Source organism: Diabrotica virgifera, chromosome 8 (genome assembly GCF_917563875.1).
Source record: "Diabrotica virgifera virgifera chromosome 8, PGI_DIABVI_V3a".
In the NCBI taxonomy this organism is placed as follows: domain Eukaryota; kingdom Metazoa; phylum Arthropoda; class Insecta; order Coleoptera; family Chrysomelidae; genus Diabrotica; species Diabrotica virgifera.
In genome coordinates, this window is record NC_065450.1 from 123,414,195 (window position 1) to 123,428,763 (window position 14,569).

The 14,569-nt window shown below is 31.5% G+C and overlaps 1 protein-coding gene across 2 annotated transcripts in view; it reads left to right on the forward strand.

Annotated features, from left to right (window-relative positions):
- The window catches only part of LOC126889823 (cold shock domain-containing protein E1), a 193,313-nt gene that overhangs the window by 165,081 nt on the left and 13,663 nt on the right, over positions 1–14,569 (forward strand). For both annotated transcript variants that reach the window (XM_050658499.1, XM_050658500.1), the window contains exon 12: positions 12,241–12,509. In XM_050658499.1, the coding sequence (XP_050514456.1) occupies positions 12,241–12,509 (269 nt within the window). The remainder of the gene's footprint in view (positions 1–12,240; positions 12,510–14,569) is intronic.

Sequence of the window (14,569 nt, forward strand, 5' to 3'; positions counted from 1 at the left end):
TGGAAACCTTTTTTTCGGTAAAATACATATTTACTTTTTGAGTTATTTGCAAAAACCCACCTAAAAAGTGTTTCTTTTTGTTGAAAAATGAACATATTCACTCGCAAATACCTCGAAAAGTATTAACTTGCTTAGAATTACTTTTCTTCTTTCCTATATGTATTCCAAAATTTCGTGTCAACCCAAGCGGTTATTTAAAATTTGGAGTAAAAACCGTGATTCAATGGTATTATTGGTTTCTATTATAGTTTTCTACTGTAGTTTTATAAAATAGTTTTAGCTATAGTTTTATAATAGTTAAGATTATATTTAGAAAATTGTATCATGTTGTGACTGGCTGTATGGCATTTACCAATGCCAATTAAATAAATAAATAAAAATGTTATAAAACTAGACAATAATACTACTATAACTACAGCTAAATTAATCGCAATAGTTGAAGTATTCAAATATCTACATTATTAATTTACCGAAAATAAAACCTAATATATAGCTATAAATTTTTACAAAATAACTGCAAATATCTAGGAACCTGGGTAAATAAAAACGATGACCAATGTATCTATTAGAGAAATCAGGACACGCATTGAAATTGCAAGACAAGCATTTATAAAAATGAAAAAAATGTTTGTTAATCGAGATCTTCCTCTGTAGCTGAGGATAAGAGCCTTAAGATGCTACGTGTTCTCGACTTTGTTACATGGAATGGAAAGCTAGACACTAAAAGTAGACAATATAAATAAGTTGGAAGCATTTGAGATGTAGTGCTATAGAGGGATTTTGAAAATACCTAGATCTAACGAGTTACAAATGCAAAAGTATTAAGAAGGTTACAATGTTACAAAAGGATTGCGAGGTGATAAAGAACATCAATACAAGAAAGCTGGATTTAGGCCAAATTACCAGAGGAGCGAAATATGAGATATTAGGCTCATAATGCAAGGTAAAATTAAGGGTAAAAGATCCATAGGTAGAAGAAGAATTTCCTGACTGAGAGACTTAAGAGAGTGGTATAGTTGCAGCTCAATAGATATTTTCAAAGCAGGCGCCAATAAGGTACGGATAGCTGTAGTGATGGCCAACCTTCGATATGAGAAGGAACTTCGACAAGAAGAAGAGGATATAAATGTTGTTCTGATAGTAACATTGTACTACAAAAAATTGACAATTTATCTAGAAAAGGCAATATAGAAGTCTGTGCAAAATAAGAAATTGTACTGAGGTGAACTAAAATCAATATGATTTACTGTTCGATCGCATACTTTTTACATTTAAAAATTATCTAAGGACTTTCTAGAATTAAGACATCGATGTTTTAAAAAAAAGTAGTGGTGAGTACCAAATACAATAGATTATTATCTTTCTTTGAAAAAATACCACAAATTCCCAACGTTCAAAATGAATAATGTAAGTACATACATATCTTGATAAAGTGACAGGGAATTTCCAACATATAAATAGTTGAAGGCCATTTGCCTAGGAACAATAGGTAAAAGCTGGATTAAACAGACAGGATTAGAAAGTTTAAAACATCACTAATGAGATCATATTTAAAAACAAAGTAAATAAGTATATTTGAATGTTAATTCTTTTCAAACTAAGATCACAGTATAAAGAGGGAACCTCTATATACTGTGATAAGATTGTAAAATTAAAATATTGGGAAAAAAAGATATATATTTATTATTTCTTTTTCTGAAGAAGTACTTTCATTGTTGACAATATTGAAACATTTTATTATTATTAAAAGTCGAGAACAATTAAAAACCACGTTAATATTTATATGAAAGCGCTTTAAAAATGAAGGTATATGACTCTTGAGAAGAATTAATATTTTTTAACAAACTTGGTATACGACTCATAATATCTGACATCTGATTCTTTTATTTTTAGTTTTGAGACATGCAAGTTTTTATCAATAATACATTTTTCCCTAAACTTAATAAAAAAGTTTTCTATATGATTCCAAGGTTTTAAGACATACTGATATTGTTTTCCTGATATTATAAAATACTTGTTAATATCTACTGTATATAGAGACTAAAGCTAATAATGTAGTTTAACATACAGTTAAGTCCACGGTTATTTACCCGTGCGTCATTCATACCCGGCGAGATAAAACATATACTTTTTATCTAGCATCATTCTCTTCCACGCATGAAACTAAAGACAAACCAGCTACCGCCTGTTATTAAGTAAAAACACATGTTATTTTTATGAACGCACTAAACTCAGTACATTGAAAAGATCTAGGTAGAAAAAAAGACGTTTTCATATTTTAAATACAATTTGTGACGTTTCTGGTTTGTTTACTTTTGTGGCTGTCAGTCTGTTGAATTTTTTGCTGTTTACTTGTCGAATTTTTGCATTTTGATGTTTGTTTACCTTTACTTTTATCGAAAATAAGTAATTTTCTGTGAATCTTTTCCCTTTTAGTTTTCTGTTTGCTTTCATTAACGTTATACCACTGACAAGTTTTAAAAAGTTTGATTTTTACCAAAAATTTTATAATTTTCCTTTTATGGTCTTCGCAGCTTTTAAGCCAATTAGTAGTTAATAAAATATGGTTAGTCACATAGGTTTCAATTTTTTCGAAAACTGCATTATCTACTTTAAATAAATTAAAAGCCTCGTGAAACTTTTCTAACAATATTGTAGTAATAGTAACAAACAAATCTGATGGTCTCTGAAGAAACTTTATTTCTTCATTTGCGCCATAATCTCTGAAAAGTAACATTAATTCGTGTTTCTGTAATAGAATTTTGTTGTCTTTTAGCAAGTCTTCCTGGCATTTACTACAATTCAAGTTCTTTATAATCTTATAGTAAATATAACCAGCGACATATGTAACAGCACACGTTTCTAAATTTGTTATGCTACATTTGCTGGAATGTGCCGTGCTTAAAATTTGGTTGTCATTATTTTCCTTTTGCATGTCTAAAGATTGTTCTACATGAACTGTTTGGGTTTCAATGGACTCGTCAGATATTTCGACGCTGGTTACTTCGTGGGTTAAATCTAAATTATCAGTTTGTGCTATTTCACAATTTCCATTGTCTAAAGCAATTTTTAGTTTAATATTTGTGTTATGCTTAATGGCAATTCTTAACTGACTAACACTAGGTGTTGGATTGTAACCACCCCGATTGCGCACAATAGAGAAAAAATTTTCTAGAGGATCTTGGTTCAGAAAAGATGTTAAAAGATATGACACATTATATTTTTGAAGTTCCTCCCACAAACATAAAACTGACAAAATTGTCCACTGAAAGCCGTGTAGACAGTGAATATTATTTCTCTCTTTCTGATTTTCAAAAACTTTAATTTTTTTAAAATATTCTAAACCTGCTTTTAAGTTTTCAGTTGACTTGCTTAAAGTTGACATTGGCTTTCTGTTTGGGTTACTATCACTACAATATTTGCTGTTAAGACCATCAAAAATATTATTTATAATTTTTAAAAATTCGGCAGTATCAGGAGCCGTTTTGGTGTGTAACTGGCCTACAGATTTTGCTGTTGACATTGCTGAGGCAACTGAGTTGGAAAAAATTTGGGCTGCTAATTTTACACGCATTTTTTGGAAATGATTAGGGTTTATGTGAACGTCTGTTATTTTCACCATTCATCGTGCTCTCACATTGGTTCTATCGATGTTGTATGTGTATTCAATATCTTGCCACGATATCTGGTTAGAATCGGCAAAAAACGTCAACTTTTTGTTAAGAAAATTATTTCTTAGACTTTTTAATAAGTGGGGTGTATCAAAAACAGTGAAAATCCTCTGATTTCCCATTTCTATTGCAGGCTGATCCTTACATGCGCCTAACAGCTTAAATAAAGCTCTATTATTAGATGCTTGATCACACACTAACACTTTTGGTATATACCCAATATTTTGTAATTTTGAAACAACTTCAACTACAATGTTTTTTAAGTTGTCGCTATGTATTGGACCACCTGTAACAAAATAGCAAATCGGAATCTTCCAGTTATGTAGCAAGCCGCGCATCATGAAAACCAGACCTGTGTTGGCAAGTTTGTTTGTTCTTCCTAAAGCACCTAAATCTTGAAACCCTTCTATAATGTCATCTAATTTATTGTACTCCAATTTTTTTTTCAAAGAAATTTCATCAAACATTAACACACAAATTGTTTCCAACTCATCCATTGTCTCTGCTTTTTTCTTCAACTTGTCAATTAAGGAAGTGTTTAAACCAGTTCTTAATTTTATGACACGCAACCAAGTTTGAATTGTTTTTACTGAAGGTAATATAAAGTTAAGAGATCTAGTTAAAAATTTGTAACAACTAGGAGACTTATAATAAATGGCCAGAGCTAAATCCTTTTCATTGTGACTCCATTGTGAACGAGTTTTGTGTGAAAACTGCATATTAACAAATGTGTGCACGTATTTGCTTTTATTTTCTAACAGTACCTGTAACATGAATTTGGTTGCCGATTTTTTGTTTTTTGTTGTTCTTCTACAACGCCGACTGTTCTTCTGACGGCACTTCTTCTTTAAAGCACTTACTTGATACTCCAATTTTTTTACCTTCTCCGTCAATTCAGTTTCAAGTTTTGTGGGCAAATTAATTTCAAAACTGGAAATATCACTGAGACTACTACTTGATCTCTTAGGCGATGGAGTTGACCTAACCATACAATCGTCACTTGTAGATCTTTTACGTTTCGTACCGCAATAAACGTATGTAGAGCATACTGGTGGGATATCACCTAAAATAGGTGTAATCATTGAAATGTATGTGTAATTTTAATTAAAGCAAAACAAGCATCATCATTATTTCTGGAGTGATAGTAACAACGCATTCATATTTAAAAAAAAATCTCTTTTGATTTAATTGTATAAAAATATTTAAATCATTCAATATCCACTGATTTTATATAAAATATATTTTAATAGTAGTATTCTCATTGACAAAGCGCATTAGGCAAACATAAAAATATTTATAAAATTGAGTACTCACCTAAATCAGTTGTTAACTGTGTAAATTTTAGAGGAACAGCATTTTTCCTTAATAACTTTCTTTGGCCACTTTGGTAAATATATTCCACTGCAAAATGATGCTGGCAAATTACCCTCTGTTTAAGGTCAGTGATATCCATCAATAAAATATCAATGTTCCCGCAGTTTTTTTGCCAAATTTTTGTACGCTCTACATCTTTCAGTGGAAATTTAAAGAAAGATATATTATTATTTGTTCCATCGTTTCTTTCAAAACATCCCGCGTAAACACACTTATGAGTTACAGAGGCCATTTTGTCTAAAATATGAGTCCTTTTTTTTTATAAATTTCCGCTCTAATTTGTCACAACACCTGCCTGTCACAGATAATACACCTATAGGGTAAGTTCGGCCCTGACACTACTCCTACCTCCTCGCAAGTCAGAGAGAGAATGAGAAATCTCGATACGGTTTTCGAGTAGCGCCATCTAGTTTTTGATACGTCTTTCGGTTACCAAGAGGTGAGCTATCTATGGTGTTTTTAATCAATGCTAAAAGGTAACAAACTAGAATCTAATAAAACCAAACAGTCCGAAAGTTCTTCATAAAACTGATTAGTTTTAAAGTGAACTGAAAATAAACCATTTTAAAACTACAATAAGACAAATTATCTATTAAGATTAATTAGTCTTATTTGATACCCTTATTAGATACTTTAAAACTAGTGACAAATGCTTAACAGTTTTAAAGTTCTGGCAGTATATCTACAAGGTAACTTTAAAACCATTATCTTCTTATTTACCACAATAAAACCTTTATAAACCTTAAATAAAACTAAAATGTTTTTAGACAAGGCGGAAACGGCGGGTTCGTTGGGAAAAATATTCTCATGAGATATTTTTGCATAATCACATTCGTGAGACATCCCAGAATAAGGTTCAAGAAGTCGCCCACGAGAAAAGAGGGCCAATTTTTTTTTAACAATTTTTTTTAATCAAATTGCAAAAATCAATATTTTTGGCACGGACTAATTTTTTTTAGGTTTTTTGGATCATTCTGGACAAAAAAGGTCTCTTATAATTTTTCTCTAAAGTTGATCTTTTTCGAGTTATAAGCAAGTTAAAATTTGAAAAACGCGAAAATGGCTATTTTAAGACTTAACTCGGTCAAAAATTATTATTTTGAAAGTCAGAAAGTGACTAAATCAAAGTTTAAAGTCGCCGCTACATGATCCTGAAGAAATCTGTGTCATTAATTTACTACTAAGCTGTTATTTTTAATTAATAACAATGAGTGGTTAGATCGTATTGACGCTGCTGTAAATGTGAGTGCGAGTAAGATGCACAATTGGACTGTGGGAATGGCTTCTCTCTCGCACTCAGCATTTACAGCCCTGCACACGTGCATGGCGCTTGTTATTATTACTTAAAAATAACAGCTTAGTAATAAAATAATGACAAAAATTTCTTGAGGATCTTGTATGGGGGGCTTTAAACTTTGATTTAGTCATATATTGACTTTCATAATAATAACTTTTAACCGAGTTATTAAGCCTTGAAAATCGCCATTTTTCGTTTTTTTTTAATTTTAAATTGCTTATAATTCGAAAACGATCAACTTTAGAGAAAAATTATAAGAGACCTTTTTTGTCCAGAATGGTCCAAAAAATTAAAGAAAAAATTGTTCAGACCAAAAATATTTATTCTTGCAATTTGATTAAAAAAAAATTGTTAAAAAAAATTGGCCCACTTTTCACATGGGCGACTTCTTGAACCTTATTCTGGGATGTCTCACGAATGTGATTATGCCGTTTTCGTCTTGTCTATTTTATTGTGCTACTTGGGTAGTCTTCCACAAAGATAGGGCCAGTGGCAAGACAATGGGTGGTGGAGTTATGGTAGCATTGAAAAAGAAATTTATTGTAGAAAGTATTAAAGTTAATTGTAATATAATTGTTGAGTGCTTGCTACTTAAGGTAAGGTTTAAAACATATTCATTTTATGTCTCCTGTGTACATTACATATACCTCCTGGTGTAAGGTTAGATATCTATGAAGAACTTTTAGAACTTTGTAACCAAGTAACTTAAGTTGTGAAAAGAGCAGCTTGCTTAAAAAATTTCAAAATCTAAATAATTTAAATCAATATAATACAATTTCAAATTGTAAAAATAAACTGCTTGATCTTATACTGTCAAACATCCATAACTAATCTAACTAGGTCTGGGTCTCCTTTGGTTTCTGAAGATTATTATCACCCGGCACTAGAAATGTTACTAGAATTTAAAGATAATTCATACACTGAGAGTAATATACAACAGTCTCATAAGTATGATTATGCCAGGGGGACTTTAATCTTTTGTATCAATTAATAAGGGACGCTGACTGGTCAGATATGTATAATTGTATAACTGCTACAGATTGTATTAATCAATTTTACGATAAATTGTATGACTGCATTGATCAAGCCATTCCAAAGAAAATTATTAAAAATAGACAAAAACAGAAATATCCAGCTTATTTTAGTATAGACCTTATTAGAAAAAATCAGACAAAAAAACAAATTAAGCAAACATATAAAAATAGGGAAAGCTAGTGCTGTCGATAACAATAAATTCAAGAGTCTTAGAAATACTATTAAAAAGCAAATCAAAAATGAATTTATGCAGCATCAAAATAATATTGAAGGTAACATTTTGCATGACCCAAATAGTTTTTGGAAATTCATAAGAAATAGGAGACAAACCAGCGGTTTTCCTCACGAGATGTCTTTAAATGATCATACATATACAGGCCCTCAGGATATTGCCATGACTTTCTCTCGTCATTTTAGCTCAATTTATCAGGTATCATCCACACATCAGGGTAGTTCACAGGGATCTTTTAACTTTTCAGTTATTAGTGAAGCAGATGTGAAGGTTAGTATAAAAAAATTAAAGCCAAAAAAGGCCACTGGTAGTGATAATATCCCTGCCTATATCTTTAAAGGATGTTCTGATATATTTCAAAAACCATTATCACATCTATTTAATCTATCTCTTAAAACTAACACCTTTCCAGACAAACTCGAAAGAGGCTACCATTACTCCAGTTTTTAAATCAGGTAATAGAAACAATATAGAAGACTATCGTCCTATAAGTATCCTTAATTCCCTGGCTAAAATATTTGAATCTATTCTCTATATGAATATACTGAAAAATTTTGAAAATGAATTTGCTCCAGAACAGCATGGTTTCTTGCCTGGGTTATCCACAACTAGTAATCTGTGCATTCTGTCTAATTTTGCTAGTGAGGCAATAAATAATAAACTCCAATTAAATTTAATAATGACTGACTGCTCAAAGGCATTTGATATGGTTGACCATGGCATTCTTTTATCGAGATTGAATGAGTTTGGTTTTTCGCATGATGCTTGTACATTTATAAAATCGTATGTGGAATCAAGGTTTCAACGAGTCAAAATTGGTAGGTGTTTTTCAGATAAATTTCAGGCTACATCTGGTGTCCCCCAAGGGAGCAACTTAGGGCCTTTGTTTTTCTTAATTTTTGTCAACTCACTACCACAATCTCTTAAATTTTCTTCTAGTTTGATCTATGCTGACGATTTTAAACTTTTTAAGACTATACATACTCCAAATGATTTTCAGTTACTACAGGAGGACCTGACCTCAGTTGTAGAATGGTTTAGGGACAACAATATGATCTTGAATATTAAGAAATGTGGAGTCATGTCTTTTACTCGCAAAATCGACTACATTCAAAATAATTATATAATTGACAACTGTGTAGTATCTAGGAAAACCAAATGTAAAGATCTGGGAATATACCTACAGGCTAACATGAAATTTAACGAACACTATATAAATATTGTTAATAAGGCCTACAAAATATTGGGATTTGTAATAAGAAATTCCAAACACTTTAGTATAAACACAACCATTAGCATTAGACTATATAACGCTTTAGTCAGACCAAACTTGGAATATGCATCAGTGGTATGGGCTCCTGAAGCCAAAGTTCATATTAATCATATAGAAAAGGTACAAAAAAGATTTCTAAGGTATTTATACCTTAAGAAATACAATGTGTATACTCACCTTACGCCATCAAAAGAGTTGCTTCAAATATTTGGCTTGCAGTCATTAGAGCAAAGAAGAAATATGCATTGTGTTGTGTTTATTCATAATATTATTAACAATGTTAAATATAAGACATGTGGTTTGATCAACTTTATTAGGTTTCATGTGCCAAGGGTAAACAGTAATGACCTATTTTCTTGTAGTCCATATAATTCTTGTGCAATAATAAACTATATGCAATATCAGTGTAATGCGTTAATAAAGATCTGTGATATAGACCTCTTTAACTGTAGTGTAAGGGATATTAAAAAATGTTATCAATGGGTTCAATTTTAAAATTTTATTAACTTGTGTCTTTTTTTATGTGTTTACTTTCTGTGTTTTTATTTTGTACTTGTGTGTGTATTACATTTTTTTGTATTTTTTGTGTGTATATTGTTATACCAAGTAATGAGCACTCTTACATGTAATTACTACCTAGGTGGTGTTTGTAAGTTTTAATAAATAAATAAATAAATAAATCCCATGACTTCGGTTTGTATTAAAAAATCAAGTCGTGTGTTTCTGAAATAATGAATTTATTCCATACTTTTGCAACATACTGTATAATATACAGAAGTCCATATTATGGTAAGAACTGTGATCCAGTAAGGTGCCAAGATTACATACCCTGATTGGCCAGCAAGTAGTAGTGACGCAAATTCCATACGACATCTATGAATAGTGTGACCAACTAGCCCGAAAAATCCGGGACATGGCCATAATTACGAAGTCGTATCCCGGCGTCCCGCACAAGGCTTCCGAGCCATCCGAATTTTTCGACGTTCTGGTAAAATTCTATTTTGCAATTTTGAATACGTTATTCTTCATGGGTGCGTTCACTACGGAGACCATCGCATCGTATCCTACCCTAGAGCAAAGTATCGTACTCGTCATTTTCGTGAACGCTCGGAATTAAAATAATGTATTTTATTTTACCTGGCGATCGATAATATGGTACGAGCAGTACGAGCAATACTAGGGAGCAAGGGTTGGCGCCTCGTAGTGAGCTTACACTAAGAATTCACATCAAATTGAGTTGGTGTTGTTGATGTTCTGGAGAGGAATTGTGATCCGTAAAAAAACTCCTTTAATTTTCGTCCAATCAACGTTAACTGCTCACAGGTATGTTGATAACCTGTAGTTAGGCTCTGGAGAGGTGCAACAGGAGAAAACTTAATTTTCTTGCATGATAATGGACCTCCACATACCATTAGAGTGACTAGAGACATCATTGAAGCAGAAGGTATCCCTTGTTTGGAGTGGCCTGCTTGCTCACCCGAACTTAAACCTATAGAGAATTTGTGGGATTTGCCTAAAGGAAAAATTAGAGCTCGCCAGGATAATCCACAAAACACCTCACGGCTAGTACAAGTTGTTCTTGAAGGATGGAGCAACCTACCACAACAAAATGTTGATAATTTGATTAGGAACGTGCCCACACAAACTGAAGCTTGCATAAGGACTAGAGGTGATAACAGTGACTACCAAAAAAAAAAAACAAAAAAAAAAATATTAAAAACAATTTAAACATTATTCGTTTTACATTGAAATTTTTTATGCTATTGACTTTAAAAAACTAATTTCAATTGGCTTGTTAAATACTTTATTGTTTTATTTAATTGTTATGTATTTGATATTAAATTGCTTTAAAATAAATATTGTTTGACTTCATGTGTTCGTTTTTTTTTTAAATTAGCACGAAATAATAAGAAATATCAGGTGATTCCATATTATAAGTCTGGGTGTGTGTATATTAGACGGAGTATATAACCGTTCAAAAGATATGTGCAGTATGTTATGCATAAATAATTACTTATAAATTGAATAATTATTTAATTAAAAATAAGTCACTTTCCGAAGGTTTATTAATGAGAATTATCGATCCTCCTTCTTTCCTTGTCCAAGCACTTCTTCGACTCGTTTTGTTGCGCCCTCTATGTAACCAAATTCAAAAATAAGAAAAAATAAAAATTTTGTTCTGAAGCTATTTCCTTGTGCCATTTATTTTTCAAATAAAATTTTTTTATACGTTTGAACGTTTGTGTCATTCTTTTGTCTGACACTTTTTTAATAAACATGTTTTATTTGAAAGTTAAAAAAAATTAAAATTATGAATTTTGTAATCGCGAAACATAATTCACATAATTCGTAATGTAAAAAAAATTCTCGGACAAAAAAAGAGGGAGCGATCGTCGCGCGAAAAACTAGTTTTAAGTACCTAGAATCGGTATTACAGAGTAATGGAGAAATAGATGGAAAGTGGAAGGAAGCGAGTGGTGTGCTTTGTGACAGAAAAATTCCAATGAAGCTAAAGGGAAAATTCTATAAAACAGCCATAAGACCGGCTATGATGTAAGGAACTGAATGTTGGGCAGTGAAAAAGAAAGAGGAACAACGAATGCATGTGGCGGAAACGAGAATGCTTAGATAGATGAGGGGAGTGACAAAAAAGGATAAAATTAAAAATGAGTATATTAGGGGAATGTGGCACCAATTGATGCCAAAATGAGAGAGCATAGGTTGAGATGGTTTGGTCATGTTCAACGTCGAGACGTTAATCACCCAATACGAAGAATAGCTGAAGTGCAGATTCCTGGAAGGAGTAGGAGAGGAAGACCAAAGAGGACCTGGGGGACCCAAGAGGATTAGGCAGGACATGTTGGTAAAGGGGATTAGTATTGATATGATCCAAGATAGAATTGTGTGGAGAAATGCAATCAGGGAAGCCGACCCCGCATAGGATAAGGCAAAGAGAATGACGATGAATCGCAAAACATAACCTGCCATAATGAACATATTTACGTTGTCGGACTAAAGAAACGAGGCTGTAAATTTGTCGGACAAGTGATCGACAATCTTTAGTAATTAATTATAAGTACTTTTGCAAATTAAGAGTTTTGTGATAACACTATGGTACATAAGTATGCTAGAGTGACTACACCGTGCTAGAGTAACATCTTGCGGGTGGTGGACTCGGTAATCGCTCCCTCTTTTTTGTTTGAGAAAAATAATTTATTTTATTTTAACGTATAATCTTTTGTACTCATTTTCAAAAATGGACGGTGTACTGGGGACTAATTCCCTAAACTTCCTGATCCACTACTTACAAATTTTAATTAAACTTAAATACAATAATTCATTTAATGTTTAATTCTAGATTGGTGATCATGTTCAGTTTCAAGTAGATACCACTGGTAGAGCTGCGAACATAATAGCCGTAAGAAAAAAATTAAAAGCTACTGTTGACGCAATTAAAGGACATTTTGGATTTCTCGCATACGAAGTAGAGGAGGGGAAAAAACTGTTTTTCCATATGACAGAAGTCAAAGATAACGTTAGTCTCCAAGTTGGTGATACTGTAGAATTTGTACTTGTTACCAATCATAGAAGTGGAAAATCGTCAGCATGTAATGTTGTTAAAGTCAAGTATGTATATTTTGTTTGTCTAATTATACAGTTAAACCTTTTTGTTATTAAGTGATATGGCAAAATTCAAGCTATTATTAAGAGGGTTGTTAATATTCTTGGGTTTTTTTACATACAGGGTGGGGCATTCGTGTGACAAAGTCCAATTACTCGTTTGTCGTAAGAGATACGAAAAAAAGTTATTTGGATAAAAGTTGGGGCACAGATAGGACCATAATTTAAAAATATTTTCAAATATACAGGGGCGTGCGTATTGACAGGGTGACACAAACTTATGTTTTTTTAAATGGAACACCCTGTATATTTTTACATTTTTGGATTCTCCTCAATGTTTCATTTCGTAAAATATAGGGTTTTGTAATATTATACGAGGTAGTTTAAAAGATAATTACGTTTTTTTGTTAATTTCGTACCAACATTTACACCCTGTAGAATTGTAGTGATTTGACATCAAATTTTTATTTTATGTTTAAACGATTTTTAATATAGTCTACTATTGTTAAACATTAACAGTATAGCGAAAATTTTAATTTTAGTATACAGGGTTGGTCGAAACTCGGAATGAGTATTTTCTGAGTTTTTTTAAATGGAACACCCTGTATTTAAGTATTGTAATAAAATGATATTTTATGACACTTTTTTATTTCTTAAGCATTCCCTATACCTAAGTGCTTTAATTTGTAAGTTATTCGTGATTCTTTAAGCCAAACATTAATTGCAACAAAAATTACGTGAAATTTTATTAGGTGGCCGTGAAAATATTCAATTAAAAATAATTTTTCGAAAAAAAAATCATAATACTAGCCTGATCCTTAATTTATTAATATTGGATGAGATATCCAAATAAATTCGTAGTTAAGATTGTTGGTGCGCAGAATATTAATAAAAACATACAATATTCTACCTAGTCGGCTATGACACTAAATTTGCTTGAAAATTTGACTATTATACTATTATGACTTGAAATTAAACTATTTTTATAGTTCCAGTTGCTTTGTTACCATTACTAATATGAATTTTTCTAATGAGGAACTGATTAATAAGATTTTTGTGCTAGTGGAGTATAACAAAAATGTGCTACTAGCAATAAGAATTTTTCATCAGAAATTCCCTGATAGACGACAACCAAGAAGAGAAACGTTTGAAAATATACTAGAACGGTTTCAACGGACTGGACACTTAGATTATGATAAATCTGATAAAACAAAAATTATTGTAAATGAAGAAAACAGGAATTAAATATAATCCTTAGTGTCACTGAGGATCTGCATATTAGTACAACCGTTCTTATAATCTAAGTATCTAGTCTATTGAGACCGTTTTAGTATACTTTAGAAGTTTCTCTTCTTGGTTGTCGCCTACCAGGGAATTGCAGATGATAAATTTTTATTGCAAGTAGCTCATTTTTGTTATACTCTCCTAACACAAAGCCATTTTAATCAGTTCATCATTAGAAAAATTAATATTAGTAATGGTAACAAATCAGCTGAAACTATATAAACAGTATAATGTCAAATGTTTAAGCAAATTTTGTGTCATAGCCAACTAGGGAGAATTTTGTATGTTTGATTAATATATTAAGCACCAACAATTTTAACTACGAATGTATTTGGATATCTCATCCAATGTTAAGAAATTAAGGATCAGGCTAGATTATTATGTATTTTTTTCGAAAAAAAATTTTTGATTGGATATTTTCACTGCCACCTAATAAAATTTCACGTAATTTTTGTTGCAATTAATGTTTGGCTTAAAGAATCACGAATAACTTACAAATTAAAGCACTTAGGTATAGGGAATGCTTAAGAAATAAAAAAGTACCATAAACTATCATTTCATTACAATACTTAAATACAGGGTGTTCCATTTAAGAAAACTCAGAAAATACTCATTCCGAGTTTCGACCCACCCTGTATACTAAAATTGAACATTTCGCTATACTGTTAATGTTTAACAATAGTAGACTATATTGAAAATCGTTTGAGCATAAAATAAAAATTTGCTGTCGAATCACTACAATTCTACAGGGTGTAAATATTGCTACGAAATTAACAAAAAAA